The 22,013-nt window shown below is 42.9% G+C and overlaps 1 protein-coding gene across 1 annotated transcript in view; it reads left to right on the forward strand.

Moving 5' to 3' along the window:
* Positions 1–22,013, forward strand: part of HNF4A (hepatocyte nuclear factor 4 alpha) — a 52,256-nt gene that overhangs the window by 16,809 nt on the left and 13,434 nt on the right. Inside the window, exons 3-5 of the mRNA XM_033962634.1 lie at positions 6,794–6,888; positions 9,845–9,951; positions 21,407–21,562. Of these exons, the coding sequence (XP_033818525.1) occupies positions 6,794–6,888; positions 9,845–9,951; positions 21,407–21,562 (358 nt within the window). The remainder of the gene's footprint in view (positions 1–6,793; positions 6,889–9,844; positions 9,952–21,406; positions 21,563–22,013) is intronic.

A 22,013-nucleotide genomic window follows, 5' to 3' on the forward strand; every position in this document is an offset into this window, starting at 1 on the left:
CTGAAAGGCCATGGGGGAGACGGGGGGTGGAGAAGGACGCTGAAAGGCCATGGGGAAGACAGAGGGGGGAGAAGGACGCTGACAGGACATGGGGAAGATGGGGGGAGATGGATGCTGAAAGGAAATGGGGAAGAGAGAGTGGGGAGAAGACGCTGGCAGGGAAGAAGACAGAGATGCCAGACTATGGGGGGAGCGGAGGGAAGAAGATGGGTGCCAGATCAATTTGGAAGGGGGGAGAAAGGGAGAGGCACAGTAACAGAGCAAATGGAAGACGCAGAAGGAAGAGAGACAGTGGATGGAAGGAACTGAATGAGAACATGAGGCAAGCAGAAACCAGGCAAATTTATAAACAAAAGAGGCTCTGGTAGAAATCCGTTTACAAAGTGTGTATTCTTCCCAATTAATATTTCCAAATTAATAAAGTCTTTTTGCTTATTTGTAAATGGGTTTCTACCAGAACCTTTAATTTAGTAGCATAATTAAATGAAATAACTATTTCTGAAGTTTATAGGGACGGGCGGGGACGGAGGGGATTCCTCACGGGGACAGGCGGGATTCCTCACGGGGACGGGTGGGGATGGGTGAGACTTTGGCGGGGATGGGTGGGATTTCTGTCCCCGCGCAACTCTCTAGTCCACAATTAAGATATGCGGTGCGACGGGAGGCGAGTGTGCTGGTGTCTGCTTTGCAGCTCACCTGGCAACAGGGCCGGACTGGCCATTGGGAGAACCGGGCATTGTCCCGGTGGGCCGCGGCCCATCCTCCTGTGCTGGCTGCAGTCCTGTGAGTGGATGTTTAGCCTGCCTGTCTTCCCCTTAGTATCCTATGAGCCAGGCAGTGTGTGAGGGGGAAGTGGGGGGAGGAAGAGAAGCTTCACACTGAGTCTGTCACAGGAACTCAGTGAGGCTGTAGTGTGACTCCACATGTGACATCTGTAATCAGGAACAGTTCCTAGTGCTCCCATGCTAGAGAGGTGAGGATATGGGGGGATGTTAATGTGTCTAATAATGTGCTCCTCTGTAGAAACCTCTGTATCTTCCATGGGGGACATGCTAAATTCGAGGAAATAAAAAAAGCTGCTTATGATGATTGCATAGAGAAGTTCAGTAAGCTGAGAGGAGGGCTGGGCTCTCTGTGAACAACCAACACACTAATCCTCTGCGCTGTACCTTATGGAAAACTCAATATAGCAAAAAACAGTAAAGTGTATATGTGGCCCTTCACAGTGCTTTTGTAAACATCATAATAAAATAACAAAGGCTCCAATAATGAAAAATAAAAGTCCTTTTCCCATACACTCAAGTTGCACAAGTCCGGTTTTCACCCGGACAGTATATTTTTTGACCAAAACGGATGTCTACAATTAGTAAAATTCCCCAATCACATATTTTTTTATGGGGACGGATTTGTATACAGCACTTCATTAGATTTTTTTTATTATACAAATTTTATCTTTTTGTAGACTTGAAGTCTTGAACAAAGAAAATGAGTACAGCAAAAAAAGCAAAAACAGATAGTGGAAGACCATTCCAAGAGGCCTGGACCGAGACATATGGAGTGATTGAACGCAGTGGGAAAGCATTGTGTATTATGTGTAATGAAAGTGTTGTGTCTCGCACATCAAGTGTCAAACGTCACTTTGAGACCAACCATAACAGTGTTGCTAAACTTGGTTTAGCTCAAAGAAAAGAGTTCCTTGTAGGAAAATTAAAGAAATATCACTCCCAGTCTCTTAGTTTTAGCAACTATCTTTCAAAAACTAATCATCTTACAGTTGCCAGCTTTCAAATTTCACTGTGCATGGCAAAACATGGTAAAGCCCCTCTCTGATGGAGATTTTATCAAAAAGGCAATTTTGGCTGGGAGTAATTCACTCTTCCATGATTTCCAAAACAAGGATAAAATTGTGCAGCGCATCTCTGAGATGCCGCTAAGCAGAAATACTGCAAAAGATAGGGTTCTGCGAATGGCTGCTGATGTTAGTCAACAGCTTACTTGCGACTTACAAAAAGCACCCTTCTACTCCATGTGCTTGGATGAAAGTACAGATATTACTAACCATGCAAGACTAGCGCTCATTTTGCGTTATGCTACTGGTGACATCATGAGAGAAGAGCTGGTAAAACTGCTGTCTTTGCCTGGAAGAACACAAGGGATAGATATCCACAATGCTGTGATGGAGGCTTTTTCATCACTAGACATAAGTCCAGAAAAAGTGGTTTCAGTTACTAGCGATGGAGCACCTAGCATGGTGGGGACAACATCAGGATTCATTCATTTCTTTGCTAAGGAAGCAAAACATCCACTGATTCAATTTCACTGCATAATACATCAAGAGGCTCTCTGCGCCAAAGAAAGCAGCAAAAAACTTGACGATGTCCTCAAAGATGTAACAAAAATGGTGAACTTCATCATGGCGCTCTTAATTTTCGACAATTTCAAGCCCTTCTTGATGAGGTTCAGGCACAATATAACACTTTACTGATGTACAATAATGTCCGGTGGCTGAGCAGAGGACGAGTGTTAAGAGAGATTTGTGGCCTGCTTGGAAGAAGTTAGGCTATTTATGAACGAAAAGGGGGAAGACTATCCTCAACTCACCAACATGGCCTGGCTTACCAACCTCATGTTCTTTACAGATTTTACTAACCACTTTAATGTACTAAACAAAAAATTACAAGGCATGGGAAAAACAGCAGAAAGCATGTTTTGAAAAAGACCTTGAGAGTGGACAGCTAAAATATTTTCCCAACCTAAAAATACATTTGGATAATTCTACAACATTTGTGGACAGTCATAAAAAACACCAGGAAATCCACAAAGCATATTCCACCATTGTAGCCGAAGCAAAGGAGAATTTTAGTAAAAGATTTTCTCAGTTCCGTAAGATGGAGACAACCCTTTCATTTATAACTTCCCCAGAAAAGTCCACATTTGAAGATCTTGATCTTTCCTGCTTACAGTGGTTGGATATTCAAAATTTGGAAATGGAGCTACTGGAATTTCAAGAAAGCTCTATCTGGAAAAGTAAATTCAATGACCTGCGTGCAGCTCTTGAACGTATTGAGTGTGAAAGGGTGACAAATGAAATCACTGCTAGCAGTTCTGAAAATGAAATCCTAAAAGGGTGGAATTCTCTGCCAGACAATTTTAAGTCCATGAAAGCACTTGGGATTGCTCTTCTTACTTTGTTTGGGTCATCCTATGCTTGTGAGCAGCTGTTTTCGGCTTTGAATCATATAAAATCTGATGCTAGAAACAGATTAACGGATGACATGAGTGCTGCATGTGTTGCTCTGAAATTAACGCACTATGAGCCAAGGATTGACAAGTTATCAGCATGCATGCAACAACAAAAATCACATAAATTTTTTTCTGAGCATGCCCAATGCATATGTTTACATGAAGCAGTGTTTTCAGTTTGCAGTATGACACTTTCTAAGTTATTTAAATATTATTTAAAGATGTTATTTAAAAAAGGGACTTTACATGGCCCTGTTGTATTCCAATCTGGAATTTCCAATAAAAACGGTTGGTTTAATTGAAAGCTCTTTTCTTTTCTTTACATCATATTATTAGAAATGTAATGATTTAACTATTTTCTAATTTGATTGTAAATTTTACAAAAAAAACATGTATAGACTCTTTGGGAATACACACCGAGTCTTGACACAGTTAACAGTTTTAAGAAGTTTATCTTTTTTTTTACTCAGGATACATTTGACATGTTATGTGAATAATACATTTAAAATATATTGTGTAACTGAATCAAATTCTTCCTAAATTCATTAAATTGAATGAAATCATTAAAACATTATAAATTGCCAATAAATTGAAATGAAAACCAAAGGATTTTGAATCAAATTGATTCTCTGACAATACAAAGATTCCAACCTTTAAAAATGATGTTACATAGTTCAGACAACTTTATAAAGAATTTTTAGATACTAAAATCTTGTTATTAAGGTTTAATTGATGTGCTGGTACTTTGAGAAAATTCTTTGATTTTGTGCGGCAGTTTGGGCATTCGGGCTCAAAAAGGTTAGCCATCACTGATCTAGTCCATATCCTGTTTCCAACTGTGGCCAATCCAAGCCACAAATACCTGGCACAGAAACCCAAAGAGTAGCAACGTTTCATGCTATTGATCACAATGCAAGCAATGGCTTCCTCATATCTGTCTTAATTGCAGACTATGGACTTTGCCAAAATGTCCACGTCCAACTTTGAGCGTGCATGAAAAGATACACGTGTAAATAAATGGGCTAATGATCTCAGACACCGCAATCGTAGGGCATTAATAACCAATCCTTATTAATTGACAGTGTTAAATACGTCATGCAGATCTCGCTGTGCGCTATGGTATAAGGCAAGGTGCCTAACTTCAGTTGCATGTATCCAAAAAGAGAGCATGGCCAGGAGCATGTCAGGGCATTGCAAGACTTCATACCAGTGGCGTAGTAAGGGGGTGGGGTATGGAGTGGTCCACCCCAGGCGCCATGTTGGTGGGGGCGCTGGCACCCCTCCTCCGCCTCTTCCCACGCCTCCCCTTGCCATGTGCACGCTCCCCCTTCCCTTCCCCATACCCCTCATTGTTCAACGCTTTGAGCAACCGCGTCAACGTGTTCCTCGCGGCCGCATCAGCTCTCCCAAAGATGTCACTTCCAGGTGCTGCGCATAGGAAGTGACATCAGAGGGAGAGCTACCGGGGTGGCGAGGAGCACGTTGACGTGATTACTCATGGCGATGAACAACTAGAGGTACGGGAGGGAAGGGAAGAGGGGGGCGCGTGCAGGGCAGGGGGTAATTGGGGAAGGAGCAGGGGGTGGGGATGAGGGCAGGTAGGGGTGCCTCCACCTCAAGTGCCTCTCACCCTCGCTACGCTACTGCTTCGCACGCAGATTTGTGGAATTCGCAGAAAGAGCGTCTAAACTGGGAACCAGCATTTGCAGCTGCTTTTAGCGGGCGTAGGTGCAGTGCCCAAAATTTAGGCACCAGATCCATACCAAACACTGTTCCGCAAAGGGCAATCCATTTTTTTCGTGATGAATTTTGAATGCCATTTATTGAATTCCTCCCTAAGTGTATTTTCAATTACAGCAGATGCTCTTACGACGTCATATTTAGATACTAAGTGAATCCGTGCTAACTGCGTGATAGAGTACCATGTACTAGCAATGCACACTCCGTTCCCATTTCCCTCCCATTACACACTAGGAGGGAATGCGATACATGGCGCTGAAGCTTGGGCACCCAAAAATTCAGCACTAAGCACTCTTCTATATGCCTTATATAGAATAGCGTGTAGCCCAGATTGTGCACCTAGTTTTGGGGGCGCCGATGTAAGCCAGGGATCTCAAAGTCCCTCCTTGAGGGCCGCAATCCAGTCGGGTTTTCAGGATTTCCCCAATGAATATGCATTGAAAGCAGTGCATGCACATAGATCTCATGCATATTCATTGGGGAAATCCTGAAAACCCGACTGGATTGCGGCCCTCAAGGAGGGACTTTGAGATCTCTGATGTAAGCCTACTGAAACCTGGTGTAAACGCCGAAGCCCAAGGGAGGCGCGGTCAGGCAGTATTCTGTAATTCTACTCTCAGCTCTTTGGAATGTCCCTGATATGCTCATGGACACCCCTCCCCAATGGGAGTTAGGCGCCGAATACAACAGCGTGCATCCAGATGTGTACAATTTTAATGAGTGTCAATTGGCATCAACGATTAGGGATTACCAGATTTTCCTTTGGGAAAATCCGTACCTGTGGCCACACCCCCAGGTCTGCCCAGTTCCGCCTCTGTCCCGCCCCCACCCCCACCCCCCAGCCAGCATCTGCGCATGCACAGACACGGCGCAGTGATGTCATGAACATGCGCGCGTGACATCACTGTGTTGCATCCACGCACGCGGGGATGCCCCTTCCTGACGCGATTATGTCGGAAAGCTTTTCAAAACTCGGACATAATGCCGGGTTTTGGAAAGCCGTTCGGACCCCCAGACATATCCTCAAAAGTAGGACATGTCTGGAGAAATCCGGACATCTGGTAACCCTATCAATGATTGGTTGTCAGCAACCAGTTCTTGAGGGTTCAGAGCTCATTATTCAATTTATTTGCCCATGCATCTTGGAAGCACACCCAAAGCTGAGTGCGTAGGCAGCGGAACACTGCTTCGTTTGGAGGGTCCAGGAGCTCCGCCCTAGCCCTGGGGAATCCTATGGTGCAGCTTCTCCCCAGCTCCCGACACCCCACCCATCTCCTCCCAGCGCTGTACTTTTAAATCTTCAGGCAGCCGCTGCGCAGCGTCAGCGAGCAGTCCTGCCCCTCAGAAGTAGAATGAAGCGCTCCAGGGCAGGCTTGCTCGCTGACGCTGCGTGGCAGCTGCCGGAAGATTTAAAATTATAACACCAGTAAGCGGGTGGGAGGGCCGGCATCAATCGAGAGACCGCCAATCTTTGGGGAGGCCAAGGCCGCTGTGGCCTCCCCCATTCCGACGCCTGTGGTTGAGCGTGTAACTTTGGGTGCCATGCATACAAACTGGGAGTTTGTGGATGCTGACGTGCCAGCACAGTCATGGTTACCCGGCTCATGTGCCAATAGTGAGGGCACACTAAATCACATGATATCTGCTTAGCATACTTTTGTAAAAATGTGATGTTTCTCCATTATGTTCAAACTGCAGCACATAATGTACCTAAAAATATGACTCCGCTCTCACTTTCCCGTATCTTTCTGTTTTACCTTATGCTTTTGTACTGGAGAGAAGAATCTTACTTTTCTTTCTGTTGTTCTAGGTTTAGCAGACAGTGCGTTGTAGATAAAGACAAAAGAAACCAGTGTCGCTACTGCAGGCTAAAAAAATGCTTTCGAGCGGGTATGAAGAAGGAAGGTGAGTTTCCAAAATGTCCAGCAATGTCTTATTGTCCTGGTCACAACCTAAGCGGACTACTTTGCCCCTCCCTTTCACCCTGGGGAAATCTGTGCCCAAAAATAACCGAAAAGGGCTGACAAACATTTTTCATTTCATGCGATATGGCGTCTAGAATCCGCTTAACCCCAAAGAGTCCAAAGTCCAGCGTCGGCTCTTTGTCTGACATCACGACCTAGGCGCGGGTCCAGGAAGTGAAGTCAAAGGAAGAGCCAAAGCTGGCATGAGCAGCAGGTCAGGGTTGCTGCTTGCTGGGAATGTTAAAGAGCGAGGAAGGAGCAGGGGGACGGAGAAGAGCCAACGACCCCACCAAGACGACGCCTAGGGCGGACCGCCCCCCACCCTCCTTACTATTCCATTGCTTGTTACTTACCCTCCCCTTTATCAAGCCGCACTGCCAAGTTAAATGCCAAGCTGCCCATTCTTGATATAAAGGGATGTTAATTAGAAATATAAAATAGAGATTAAAAAAAAAAAAAAAAAATAGAAAAACTATTGAAACTGGGAGATTCTATGGCAAAAGCCAGCATTTGCAAGGTCCTGGCCTCCACCCGACCCAAATCCTTAGGAAATGCAGTTAGAAAATGTGGCCCAGTTTCAGAGGTAATTAAGCCGCTGCAGGGCAGGATGCGTCTCCCCGGGCGGATTAGAGCGTGGCTGAAGGGCAGGAGGATTTTCTCCAGAGCATGCCCATGTTTTCTTAGAAGCTTCCCTGATGTCTGTTAATATTCAATAGATGTTACATTGGGTCTGTGGCCAGCTAATACTAAGCAAACATTTAGAAACTGCCAGTCCATGATTGAACTCGGGCCCCATCCCTAGATAACAAACAGCATAACCTTGAGATCTCCATTTACAACAGCTGACTGCAAGGGCCTCGGTTCAGTAAAGCTTTAGTCATTGGTTTTAGCAAGCTAAATTTAGCATATTGAAAATTTAGGTACTAAGCAGTAAATAAAAATCTTATAGGAGTCTCTGCATTAAACAGCAGTTAGTGTGTGGTAATCCCAGGGTTAAACGTGAAAGGGGACATGAAATGAGCAGATAAATACTTTTACCGCTCGCCCCAGAGCTTAACTTTACATAAAATGAACAAAATCTATATCATTCAATGCAAAAAGTATAAAGAAAGATGCTACATTGGAGAAACAAGCCAGATGCTAAAAACATGGGTCAATTTACACAGAAACATGACGGCAGATAAAGGCCAAATGGCCCATCCAGTCTGCCCATCCGCTGTAACCATTATCTATTCCTCTTTCTAAGAGATCCCATATGACTATCCCAGGCTTTCTTGAAATCGGACACAGTCTCTGTCTGGAGTCTATCACCTCGTAACTTCATCCTATGCCCTCTCATTCCAGAGCTTCCTTTCAAATGAAAGAGGCTCGACTCATGCGCATTTATATCACATAGGTATTTAAACGTCTCTATCATATCTCCCCTATTCCGCCTTTCCTCCAAAGTATACAGATTGAGACCTTTAAGTCTGTCCCTATACTCCTTATGATGAAGACCCCCGCGCCATTTAAGTAGCCTTCCTCTGGACCAACTCCATCCTTTTTATATCGTATTAAACATCGCAATGCCAACTAGGATAACACTTAAGAAAACCAGAGCACTGCATCAGTGATTTTACGGTGGGAATACGAAAATAAAATTTTGACAATCCAGGAACGTAAAATCTTTGAAATCAAAATGATAAAATATTTTGACACCCACCAGACAGGACTTAACAAAGACCTTGGTTTTCTAGCACATTTACAAACCATAAAATTATACTGCTTTGTCACTTTCTTATCACCCATCCATATCTATCTGTTTCTCACCCATCCACCTATCCCTGTTTCTCACCTTGCCCACCCCCTTACAGTGATACAGACATGGAGGGAGTCACAGCTTGCCCTGGGATCGGTAACATGGAATCTTGCTACTATTTGGGTTTGTGCCAGGTGCTTGTGACCTGAATTAGCCACTGTTGGAAACAGGATCCGGGGCTATCTGGACCATTGTTCTGACCCTGTATGGCTATTCTTATGTTCTTACTTCCGGCTCGCCACATATTAGCTTTTCCACGTATTCACCATTATAGGACCCCCAGGGACCCCTGAAGAAGACTTTTTGTTGAAACGCAGACCGTGTTGGGTCCTGCATCCCTAGCGGACTAGGTTCTTTAAGGCTCTTATGTGGATTACTTTACTTTTATGTGGATGATTTTATTTTATGTGGATGATTTTAGTGTACCTTTGGAACGTTGACATTTTCAAATATAGTCCATTAAGGAACATCATCATTCCACAGAGTTTCTTTTGGGTTCTTCTGGATTTTCTTCTCTGTGGATATTTTGGGGTCATTTTTGGGGTTTTTTCGCTTATCCCTTATCCCTCTTTTTTCTGTAGTGAGCTTTCAAATGAGAAATAACAAAATAGTAGTTTATCTTCATGCAGGTTTCTCCCTGACCTAAACACACCTCTGGGAATGTCTTCTTGAAGCAGTGTGGTTACATTTACTACTCTGCTCAGAGCAATTGTCAAACTCAGGGGTCTGGGCATAAGAACATATACAGTGCATCACTGTACTAGTCAGACCAAAGGTACATCAAGTCCAGTATTCTATTTCTAACAGTGGCCAATCCAGGTCTAAGTATCTGGTGAGATTTGGGAAAAAAAACCCAGATTTTATACTGCTTATCCCAGGAATAAGCAGTGAACTTTCTCAAGTCCATCTTAATAATGGTTTGTGGACTTTTAGGAACTTGTGCAAACTTGTTTTTTTAAACCCTGCTAAGCTTACCACTTTTATCACATTCTCTAGCAATGAATTCTAGAGTTATGAATACAGTATCAAAGAATATTTTATTTACTGCAAGATCTGAATGGCTGAATGAAATCTGTTGAACTGAAGTTCTTCGTTACAGCTGTGCAAAATGAACGAGATCGAATAAGCACAAGGAGATCCAGTTATGAAGACAGCAGTTTGCCTTCAATCAATGCATTAATTCAAGCAGAAGTTCTTTCACTACAGGTACCTAATGTCTATCACCTAAACTCAGTAGATGTATCATACCCAAAGCTACGCTGTTAAGGCCAGTGGCTCCCTCTTCATAATAGATTTTACAGAAAGAAAGTATGAGATCCAATGAAAAGATGTCAGAAGAAACCAGAATAAAAAAGATGTCTAAAGTAGGTTATCTCTGTCTAACAACTTGGTAATTACATTATTTAATTTATAGAAAGGCAGACTCATGGTTACAGCTATCTGAGGTGTTGTTCTTGGATCATCAATTAATTATTCCCTCTTTTATAAAGCCTTGCTAGCGTTTTTAACGACAGCTACCGCAGTAACAGCTCCGATGCTCATAGAATTCCTATGAGCGTTGGAGCTGTTACCGCCGCGGTCGGCGCTAAAACCGTTAGCGCAGCTTTGTAAAGGAGGGGGTTAATTACAAAAGAACAATAAAAATATTTCAGAAACATTTTACTAAGATGTTGAGGACTTCTGATCTATTATTTACACGTCATCAATTCACTGGAATAATTAGAATTTTTTTATTTTCTACCGTGGAACATATTTCTTTGAACACACGGCGGCAAAGACTTGTAGAGCAAATTGGCAAAGCAAATACCCCTGGCTTTAGTAGTATTATTACTATATTATTTTAGCAATTAACACAGAGGCTTTCCTGCCCAAAAGAGCTTACAATCTTGAGCGGGTTCCTTGGGCAATGGGAAAGTGACCTGCCCGAAATAAGGATCTTCGAGGAAAGTGAAATTTGAACTCTGAACCTCCGCCCATTCCTTTGACCACCAGGCTGTTTCTTCTCTTTTCAAGTGGCAAGCGCACGCAAAAAAAAAAAAAAAAAAAAAATCCAACCAAACTGCAGTGATGTGTCAAACAATGAACAAAGGAGAAAACAGCAGAGATGTTGCACAACTTACCAAGTCTTTAATCATCAAACGTTGTTTGAACAAAAACAGTTTGCATCCAAAGTATGGTCCAAAAAGGTGATAAACCGGGACCCGACATGGTCTTTACTTTCATTTTTGTTTTTACACCGCAAAGGAGCCATCGCGACTCGTTTAACTATTCACAAATCGCTTTTATTTTTATCCAGGTGTAATCCATACGATACCCCAGAATGTGATTCGAATACCCTTTAGGACCTCTGAGGAAGGAGTGTTTATTTGAAACACGGACCTTGTCGGGTCCCGGTTTGTCACCTTTTTGCACCATACATTGGATACAAACTGTTTTTGTTCAAATAATGTTTGATGATTAAAGACTTGGTATCTTGGGCATCATCTCTGCCATTTTCTTAAAAGCACATAAGGTGCTGAAGCTGTGCAGTAAATGAATACTGAAACATTTAAAAGAAAGAGGGTATGAATTCATTAGACTTTGGAAAACAAAATTCTAATCAGACATGTCTGTACGCATGGCTAACTGGGTCAAGGTACCACCTAGTCTAATAATAACTTTTTGTTTGACATGAGATTGTAAGACACTTGACCTGAAGGTGGGTTTTTTTTCTTCAGTAAGTTAAATAATATTCTTTGTCTCTCAACCTGTTCATTAAGTGACAGATAAACAATTACATCCGTTCCAGCACATTAAGCCCTTGAAATGCAGGTGATTTAAGTCAGTTTATGGTTGCACAGATGTTCCACTGATTGGTGATTTAGTGTGGGGGTAAGGGGTGAGAGCGTCAGAAGCTGACGTATGACAAATACCTGTCACGTTCAAACTAACCCTGGGACAGATATCCCTTATGCAGCGGAGATTCGGGTCGGAGCAGACTGAAATCAACTGATTTGGTCTTTGTGTACAGAGTCTGTCTCATGATTGGGGGGGGGGCGAGACATATTCAGAGGGTAATTTTATAACAAGGCAACTGAGTTAATAAAGACATATAAGCCCCTGGAATTTGTTTTCCAAAGTTTAATGAGTTCATACCCTCTTTCTTTGCCCTAAATGTTCCAGTATGGTTTATAAATCACTTGTGCATAGGCAGCACCTTAGCTAAAGAATTTAGCTTCCTGTACTGAAACAGAAACATCCTTTTCTCCCATCCCATAAATGTACATTAAACCCATTTAAGAGCAGGTGAAAATGTTAGGACATAGGGCAGCGATGGCGAACCTATGGCACCCATGCCAGCTGTGGCACGCGAAGGCCTTGCAGCTGGCACGCGGGAAGGTCCGCAATAGAGAGCTGCATGGGTCGCGGGGATCCCGTGGGGACGCCTCCGAGGGTCGCGGGGTTCCTGCGGGGCTGGATGTACTAAGTCGTGCGGCTTTTCTCCCTACCTGCTCTGCTTGCAGCACAGAGCCGAACGGAAGTCTTCCCGACGTCAGCGCTGACGTCGGAGGGGAGGGAGGACTTAAACAAAGCCCTCCCTCCCTCCGACGTCAGCGCTGACGTCGGGAAGACTTCCGTTCGGCTCTGTGCTGCAGTCAGGGTAGGTAAGGAGGAGTAGCCTCGCGGCTCGAGTGGCTACCAAGGGAGGGGGCGGTCCGCCCCGCCCCGTGTGCAGCACAGCCGGCCAGGTCCCCTTACTTTTGTGGCGCTAACGCGACCGACCGACAAAAGCCCTGGTCCGTCAAACCTCCCTGCCCTTAACCGCAAATCTAAATTACCTTCTTACAGCAGCTGTAAGAAGGAAATTTAGATTCGCGGTTAAGGGCAGGGAGGTTTGTCAGACCGGGGCTGTTGTCAGTCTGTTGGTCGGGGAAGTGCCACAAAAGTAAGGGGACCTGGCCGGCTGTGCTGCACCCGGGGCGGGAGAGAAGGAGGGGGGGAGAAGGACGCTGAAAGCACTGGGGAAGATAAAAGAGGTGGAGAAGGACGCTGAAAGGCCATGGGGAAGACGGGGTGGGGGGGAAGGACACTGAAAGCATTTGTGGAAGACAGAAGGGGGAGAAGGACGCTGACAGGACATGGGGAAGACGGGGGGGGAGAAGGACGCTGAAAGCACATGGGGAAGACAAAGGGGTGGAGAAGGACGCTGAAAGGACATGGGGAAGACGGGGTGGGGGGGAAGAACACTGAAAGCATTTGTGGAAGACAGAAGGGGGAGAAGGATGCTGACAGGACATGGGGAAGACGGGGGGTGGAGAAGGACGCTGAAAGGCCATGGGGAAGACGGGGGGTGGAGAAGGACGCTGAAAGGCCATGGGGAAGACAGAGGGGGGAGAAGGACGCTGACAGGACATGGGGAAGATGGGGGGGGAGATGGACGCTGAAAGGAAATGGGGAAGAGAGAGTGGGGAGAAGACGCTGGCAGGGAAGAAGACAGAGATGCCAGACTATGGGGGGAGCGGAGGGAAGAAGATGGGTGCCAGACCAATTTGGAAGGGGGGGAGAAAGGGAGAGGCACAGTAACAGAGCAAATGGAAGACGCAGAAGGAAGAGAGACAGTGGATGGAAGGAACTGAATGAGAACATGAGGCAAGCAGAAACCAGGCAACAAAGGTAGGAAAAGAATTCTATTTCTTTTTTTCTTTTTTTTTGCTTCAGGATAAAGTAGTATATTAGTTGTGTTGATAAAAATTTATAAACAAAAGAGGCTCTGGTAGAAACCCGTTTACAAAGTGTGTATTCTTCCCAATTAATATTTCCAAATTAATAAAGTCTTTTTGCTTATTTGTAAATGGGTTTCTACCAGAGCCTTTAATTCAGTAGCATAATTAAATGAAATAACTATTTCTGAAGTTTATAGGATTCCTCATGGGGACGGGCTGGGACGGAGGGGATTCCTCGCGGGGACGGGTGGGGATGGAGGGATTCCTCACAGGGACAGGTGGGATTCCTCACGGGGACAGGTGGGGACGGGTGAGACTTTGGCAGGGATGGGTGGGATTTCTGTCCCCGCGCAACTCTCTAGTTCGCAATTAAGATATGCGGCGCGGCGGGAGGCGAGTGTGCCGGTGTCTGCTTTGCAGCTCACCTGGCAACAGGGCCGGACTGGCCATTGGGAGAACCGGGCATTGTCCCGGTGGGCCGTGGCCCATCCTCCTGTGCTGGCTGCAGTCCTGTGAGTGGATGTTTAGCCTGCCTGTCTTCCCCTTAGTATCCTATGAGCCAGGCAGTGTGTGAGGGGGAAGTGGGGGGAGGAAGAGAAGCTTCACACTGAGTCTGTCACAGGAACTCAGTGAGGCTGTAGTGTGACTCCACATGTGACATCTGTAATCAGGAACAATTCCTAGTGCTCCCTTGCTAGAGAGGTGAGGATATGGGGGGATGTTAATGTGTCTAATAATGTGCTCCTCTGTAGAAACCTCTGTATCTTCCATGGGGGACATGCTAAATTCGAGGAAATAAAAAAAGCTGCTTATGATGATTGCATAGAGAAGTTCAGTAAGCTGAGAGGAGGGCTGGGCTCTCTGTGAACAACCAACACACTAATCCTCTGCGCTGTACCTTATGGAAAACTCAATATAGCAAAAAACAGTAAAGTGTATATGTGGCCCTTCACAGTGCTTTTGTAAACATCATAATAAAATAACAAAGGCTCCAATAATGAAAAATAAAAGTCCTTTTCCCATACACTCAGGTTGCACAAGTCCGGTTTTCATCCGGACAGTATATTTTTTGACCAAAACGGATGTCTGCAATTAGTAAAATTCCCCAATCACATATTTTTTTATGGGGACGGATTTGTATACAGCACTTCATTAGATTTTTTTTATTATACAAATTTTATCTTTTTGTAGACTTGAAGTCTTGAACAAAGAAAATGAGTACAGCAAAAAAAGCAAAAACAGATAGTGGAAGACCATTCCAAGAGGCCTGGACAGAGACATATGGAGTGATTGAACGCAATGGGAAAGCATTGTGTATTATGTGTAATGAAAGTGTTGTGTCTCGCACATCAAGTGTCAAACGTCACTTTGAGACCAACCATAACAGTGTTGCTGAACTTGGTTTAGCTCAAAGAAAAGAGTTCCTTGTAGGAAAATTAAAGAAATATCACTCCCAGTCTCTTAGTTTTAGCAACTATCTTTCAAAAACTAATCATCTTACAGTTGCCAGCTTTCAAATTTCACTGTGCATGGCAAAACATGGTAAGCCCCTCTCTGATGGAGATTTTATCAAAAAGGCAATTTTGGCTGGGAGTAATTCACTCTTCCATGATTTCCAAAACAAGGATAAAATTGTGCAGCGCATCTCTGAGATGCCGCTAAGCAGAAATACTGCAAAAGATAGGGTTCTGCGAATGGCTGCTGATGTTAGTCAACAGCTTACTTGCGACTTACAAAAAGCACCCTTCTACTCCGTGTGCTTGGATGAAAGTACAGATATTACTAACCATGCAAGACTAGCGCTCATTTTGCGTTATGCTACTGGTGACATCATGAGAGAAGAGCTGGTAAAACTGCTGTCTTTGCCTGGAAGAACACAAGGGATAGATATCCACAATGCTGTGATGGAGGCTTTTTCATCACTAGACATAAGTCCAGAAAAAGTGGTTTCAGTTACTAGCGATGGAGCACCTAGCATGGTGGGGACAACATCAGGATTCATTCATTTCTTTGCTAAGGAAGCAAAACATCCACTGATTCAATTTCACTGCATAATACATCAAGAGGCTCTCTGCGCCAAAGAAAGCAGCAAAAAACTTGACGATGTCCTCAAAGATGTAACAAAAATGGTGAACTTCATCATGGCGCGTGCTCTTAATTTTCGACAATTTCAAGCCCTTCTTGATGAGGTTCAGGCACAATATAACACTTTACTAATGTACAATAATGTCCGGTGGCTGAGCAGAGGACGAGTGTTAAGAGAGATTTGTGGCCTGCTTGGAAGAAGTTAGGCTATTTATGAACGAAAAGGGGGAAGACTATCCTCAACTCACCAACATGGCCTGGCTTACCAACCTCATGTTCTTTACAGATTTTACTAACCACTTTAATGTACTAAACAAAAAATTACAAGGCATGGGAAAAACAGCAGAAAGCATGTTTAGTGACATCAAAGCTTTTGAGAAAAAATTGCATGTTTTTGAAAAAGACCTTGAGAGTGGACAGCTAAAATATTTTCCCAACCTAAAACTACATTTGGATAATTCTACAACATTTGTGGACAGTCATAAAAAATACCAGGAAATCCACAAAGCATATTCCACCATTGTAGCCGAAGCAAAGGAGAATTTTAGTAAAAGATTTTCTCAGTTCCGTAAGATGGAGACAACCCTTTCATTTATAACTTCCCCAGAAAAGTTCACATTTGAAGATCTTGATCTTTCCTGCTTACAGTGGTTGGATATTCAAAATTTGGAAATGGAGCTACTGGAATTTCAAGAAAGCTCTATCTGGAAAAGTAAATTCAATGACCTGCGTGCGGCTCTTGAACGTATTGAGTGTGAAAGGGTGACAAATGAAATCACTGCTAGCAGTTCTGAAAATGAAATCCTAAAAGCGTGGAATTCTCTGCCAGACAATTTTAAGTCCATGAAAGCACTTGGGATTGCTCTTCTTACTTTGTTTGGGTCATCCTATGCTTGTGAGCAGCTGTTTTCGGCTTTGAATCATATAAAATCTGATGCTAGAAACAGATTAACGGATGTCATGAGTGCTGCATGTGTTGCTCTGAAATTAACGCACTATGAGCCAAGGATTGACAAGTTATCAGCATGCATGCAACAACAAAAATCACATAAATTTTTTTCAGAGCATGCCCAATGCATATGTTTACATGAAGCAGTGTTTTCAGTTTGCAGTTATGACACTTTCTAAGTTATTTAAATATTATTTAAAGATGTTATTTAAAAAAGGGACTTTACATGGCCCTGTTGTATTCCAATCTGGAATTTCCAATAAAAACGGTTGGTTTAATTGAAAGCTCTTTTGTTTTCTTTACATCATATTATTAGAAATGTAATGATTTAACTATTTTCTAATTTGATTGTAAATTTTACAAAAAAAACATGTATAGACTCTTTGGGAATACACACCGAGTCTTGACACAGTTAACAGTTTTAAGAAGTTTATCTTTTTTTTTTACTCAGGATACATTTGACATGTTATGTGAATAATACATTTAAAATATATTGTGTAACTGAATCAAATTCTTCCTAAATTCATTAAATTGAATGAAATCATTAAAACATTATAAATTGTGAATAAATTGAAATGAAAACCAAAGGATTTTGAATCAAATTGATTCTCTGACAATACAAAGATTCCAACCTTTAAAAATGATGTTACATAGTTCAGGCAACTTTATAAAGAGTTTTTAGATACTAAAATCTTGTTATTAAGGTTTAATTGATGTGCTGGCACTTTGAGGAAATTCTTTGATTTTGTGCGGCAGTTTGGGCACTCGGGCTCAAAAAGGTTAGCCATCACTGACATAGGGTATACAAGTGTACAAACAGATTAGTATATTTATAATCAATTCATGTACATATACATAGTAAATGAAATTAAATGATGGCATATAAAGACTTGAACAGTCCATACAGTCTGCACATAAGTTATACCCATTAAAAAAAACATGATTACCATAAATTAACTTGTCTCTTCTTTTATACTTCTGGGCCGTAGACTGTAAAGTCTGGTATTGTCCAAGGTTCCAAATGCTGAAGTTGCCATCTAATCAAGCCATTGTGACATCACTGCTGAGGTTGGCTCTTAAGCATTGGTAGAATGAGGCATTATGACATCACAATCTCAGCTCTGGAATGTTGCTACTCTTTGGGTTTCTGCCAGGTAACAAAGTAACATAGTAAATGACGGCAGATAAAGACCTGAACTGTCCATCCAGTCTGCCCATAAGTTATACTCATTAAAAAATACATGATTGGATTAACTTGTCTCTTCTTTGATATTTCTGGGCCGTAGACTGTAAAGTCCGGTATTGTCCTAGGTTCGAAATGCTGAAGTTACCGTCCAAGCTCACTCCAGCCTATCCAACCATCCCGTTGTTTTCAGGATATCTACCCTAAAGTCTGGCCGGTAACATCCTCGTGTTCCAAGTTAGTGGAGTTCCCATTGATGCCCTCCTCAGCCCATCCTATACCGAATCACCACATATGGGACATAGACCATGTAGGTCTGTCCAATAGCAGCCTTAGTTCTTTAATTTACATCCTTCGTTTTCTAATTAGAGATTCTCTATGTTTATCCCACGCTTTTTTGAATTCCATCAACGTTTTTCTCTCCACCACTTCCCTCAGGAGGGCATCCCAGGCATCTACCACCCTCTACGTGAAGAAGAATTTCCTAACATTGCTCCTAAGTCTTCCTCCCTGTAACCTCAAATTATGCTCTCTAGTTTTACCATTTTTTTTCTCTGGAAAAGATTTGGATCACTATTAATGCCTTTCAAGTATTTAAAGGTCTGTATCATATCTCCCTGCCCTGTCCCTCCTCTCCTCCAGAGTATACATATTAAGTCTTTCAGTCTCTCCTCATACTTCTTTTGATTCAAACCCCTTACTATTTTTGTCACCTTCCTCTGGACTTTATGATACCCACATTCAAGTTTCAAGTTTATTAAAATTTTGATAAAACGCTAATCATAAATTCTATGGGCTCCTTTTATAAAGGTGCGCTAGCGTTTTTAGTGCACGCATAGGATTAGCGCACGCTATGGCGCACACTAGCCGAAAAATTACCGCCTGCTTAAAAGGAGGCAGTGGTGGCTAGCACGTGCGGCATTGTAACGTGCGCTAAATGCACACGCTAATCACTAGCAAATGGAAACGATTGGCTGGGTAACGTTATCACGCGTTCCTCATCCTATCTCAGTTTTAGAAAATCTGTAAAAATGAATTTGTCTAATCGATTTGTAACCTAAGAATCTTATAACTTTCCACTTCTTCCACTCTGCAAGCTTGTATTCGATGACTTTGTATTGTGACCACTTCGCTGTTTGCCCAGCACCTTTCGTTGTAACCTGCCTCGAAACCTCATGACTTATATTCGATAACTCTTTATTGTAACCACTTCGTTGATTGTCCAGCTCATCTTGTTGTAAACTGCCTCGAACTATCATGGCTTTGGCGGTATATAAGAATAAAATTATTATTATTATTATTAGCGTGCCTTTGTAAAAGGAGCCCTAGGTGTTTTACAATTTAAAAAAAAAAGGGGGGAAACATTTAACAGACTAGGTACAGACTGGACGATACTTGACAAACATGAAAACAGGAGAGTAAGAACATAAGAAATGCCAGCACTGGATCAGATCATGAGTCCATCTAATCCGGCGATCCGCACACGCAAAGGCCCAGTCGGGTCTACCCTGGCGAATACCTTAGTTACTCAATGTGTTTTTCAAGAAGATATGCATCCAACTTGCCCTTAAATCCTGGAATGGTGGTTTCCTCCACAACCTCTTCCGGGAGAGGGAGTAAGGGAGAACTACAATTTAAAAGGAAAGAAGACATAAACCTACTGTACCTACATAAAGATGACACCTGCAGGCATAAGGGCTATTGTTGTGGGTACACTAACCCTCTCTTTTAGTAAGGTGTGCTAACCGATTAGCGCTCATTAAACACTAACATGTCCATAGACTAGAGAGTTGCGCGGGGACAGAAATTCCACCCATCCCCGCCCGTCCCCGTCAGGATCCTCTCCGTCCCCACCCGTCCCCGCAAGGAATTACCTCCATCCCTGCCCGTCCCCATAAAAAGCAGCAATTACTTCTGACAGGATCATCAATTCCAGTTTCTTTTGTGTTTGCGCTGTTGTTTTCCATGTGGAATCTCTTTGGTGGAACTCTTTTTTTGTTTTCTGTTCAGGTAATTAACTTATAAACCCCCTCTTTTACTAAGGCTGACGTGTCCATTATATTCTATGGACGAACCCTGCTTCCAAAGCCTTCCATCCCCGTGGGAGACCCGTTGGCCAGACGGGGGTTCCCGTGGGAGTCCCGTGGTTTATGGGGGGATTCCCGCGGGACCCGCAAGATTCCCGCGATCCCCGTTCCCATGCAGACCTCTACTATAGACTAACATACAAGCATTAGCATTTAGCGTGCCCTAATTTTATTAGTGCATGCTAATCAGTTAGCGCACCTCAGTAAAAGAGGGCCTAAGTTTTGGGTGGGTTTTGGAGGGCTCACCTTACAATATATGCAAATTATAGTGACATTTGTATGTGAGACTTTTAATATCAACTCAGACTAAATAGTTGATTGGACCCTTAGCGACTCTATTACGATTTTCACTATTTGTCTATGATTTTTTTTTTTTTTTTTGGTGTGATTTCTTGCGATTGATGAATGGAGACATAGTGGCGATACGAACTTATGAACTTGAGAAGATTCAGCTAAACTGATTTGTTTTTCAGAGATTCAATTACGACTTTCACTACTTTTGTATGATTTTTTGCGATTGATTTTTGTAGGGATTTCAAACACACCCTACAACCCTCCCCTTATATTTATATATTTATTTAATGGTACCAGCTAAATGCTTTGAAATAAGAGTAACCATGATGTACAGGGCAGAGTTTATTTAGACCTTTTGGTCTGGTGCTAGTCACCTATGAACACCTGTTTGGGGCTTTTGGTCATTCGTAGGGATAATTGAGCCCCTACTGAAATCCCCTTATTCAGTCTTTGAAAATTACAAAGTTAGATTTACATTGTAGGTGCTATCCCTAGGCTGGGAACAATAGGATTGGTTTTTTGGGTACCAATTATTCAATTTGAGTTTTTCACGATATTGGTAACACATTTTTGGGGTTTTTGAAGACTTTTAATATGACATTCACTGAAGTAATCCTTAGATCGCCCCTCTGCTGTACTCAGGAATGCTCAACTGTCTGTAAACAGTTTGCTAAGAATGCTGGCTGCTTGGACGTCAGAAAAACTTGCTTTTGAGCATTTTTCATATGGACATCTTTATATTTGAGAATGGCCAAAAAAGATAGATGTACTAAGGGCCCAAACGTTTAGATAATTTATTTTCAAGCAAAAAGATAGATGTATCTTTAGAACCAGGATTATGCATGAGTGATTGACAACCCAGAGTTACTCAGTGTGGCCATGTGATAATTTACATGTGACCGTTTCATGTCCTCCCTTCCGTGACTAGTCTGGTCTCATCGGCAGGGTTGAAGCCCAGTTTCTGTGTGAAGTTTTCCTCCTGGAAAAGTAAAACAGGGATACAACAAACTTGGAACTAACACGTGCATTTAAAACACCGAGAAGCAAATGAGAATGGATGAGCAGGGCCATGGCAAGGAGTTGAGCTGCTGTAGGAGTTTCAGAATTTAGTGCAATTGGAACGTCACCACCATCATCTACTCATTTCATAATTGACTCTACCCTTACAGCAGGGCGGCCTTGGATTGGTTTTTAACACATCCCTCTGTAGCTTGTTGTCCCAGACAGTCACCTGTGCCACTGCCAGTCAATAGGGAGAGCCAACCCCGTCTACCACATAGGGCTGTACGGGATCTGGAACATCATTAATGCTGCACCCAAAAGTCTCATCTTCAACAGTTTGTTCACTTTGACTTTACAGATATCTTCACCGATGTCCATAATAAGTGGAGACATAAGAGCCAAAAAGATTGCCAATATTACCGATGTGTGTGAGTCGATGAAACAACAGCTGCTGGTTCTGGTGGAATGGGCCAAATATATCCCTGCATTCTGTGAACTTCCACTGGATGACCAGGTTGGATCCATGTATTTTCATTTGTGTTAGTTCCATGTCCAGACGATTCAAAATACCATTTCTCTACTTCAAAAAAGAAAGAAAGATATTGGAATAGATAAATGTTCTCTATGTTAGGTACCATGGCATACATAAGTTATAGAATATCACCATTTGCACGTGAAACTGTAACAGTTAAGTGCTAGACGTGTGTTCGGCAGTATTACATAACACGGCAGGTGGGATCAGGGAACGCAGAGAGAATGGAGACATGATAGAGACGTTCAAATATATTACTGGCCATATTGAGGTGGAAGAAGACATCTTTTTCCTTACAGGACCTACGGCAACAAGAGGGCATCCATTAAAAATCAAGGGCGGGAGATTATATGGAGATATTAGGAAGTATTTCTTCATTGAAAGGGTGGTTGATCATTGGAATGATCTTCCACTTCAGGTAATTGAGGCCAGC

Source organism: Geotrypetes seraphini, chromosome 11 (genome assembly GCF_902459505.1).
Source record: "Geotrypetes seraphini chromosome 11, aGeoSer1.1, whole genome shotgun sequence".
NCBI lineage: Eukaryota > Metazoa > Chordata > Amphibia > Gymnophiona > Dermophiidae > Geotrypetes > Geotrypetes seraphini.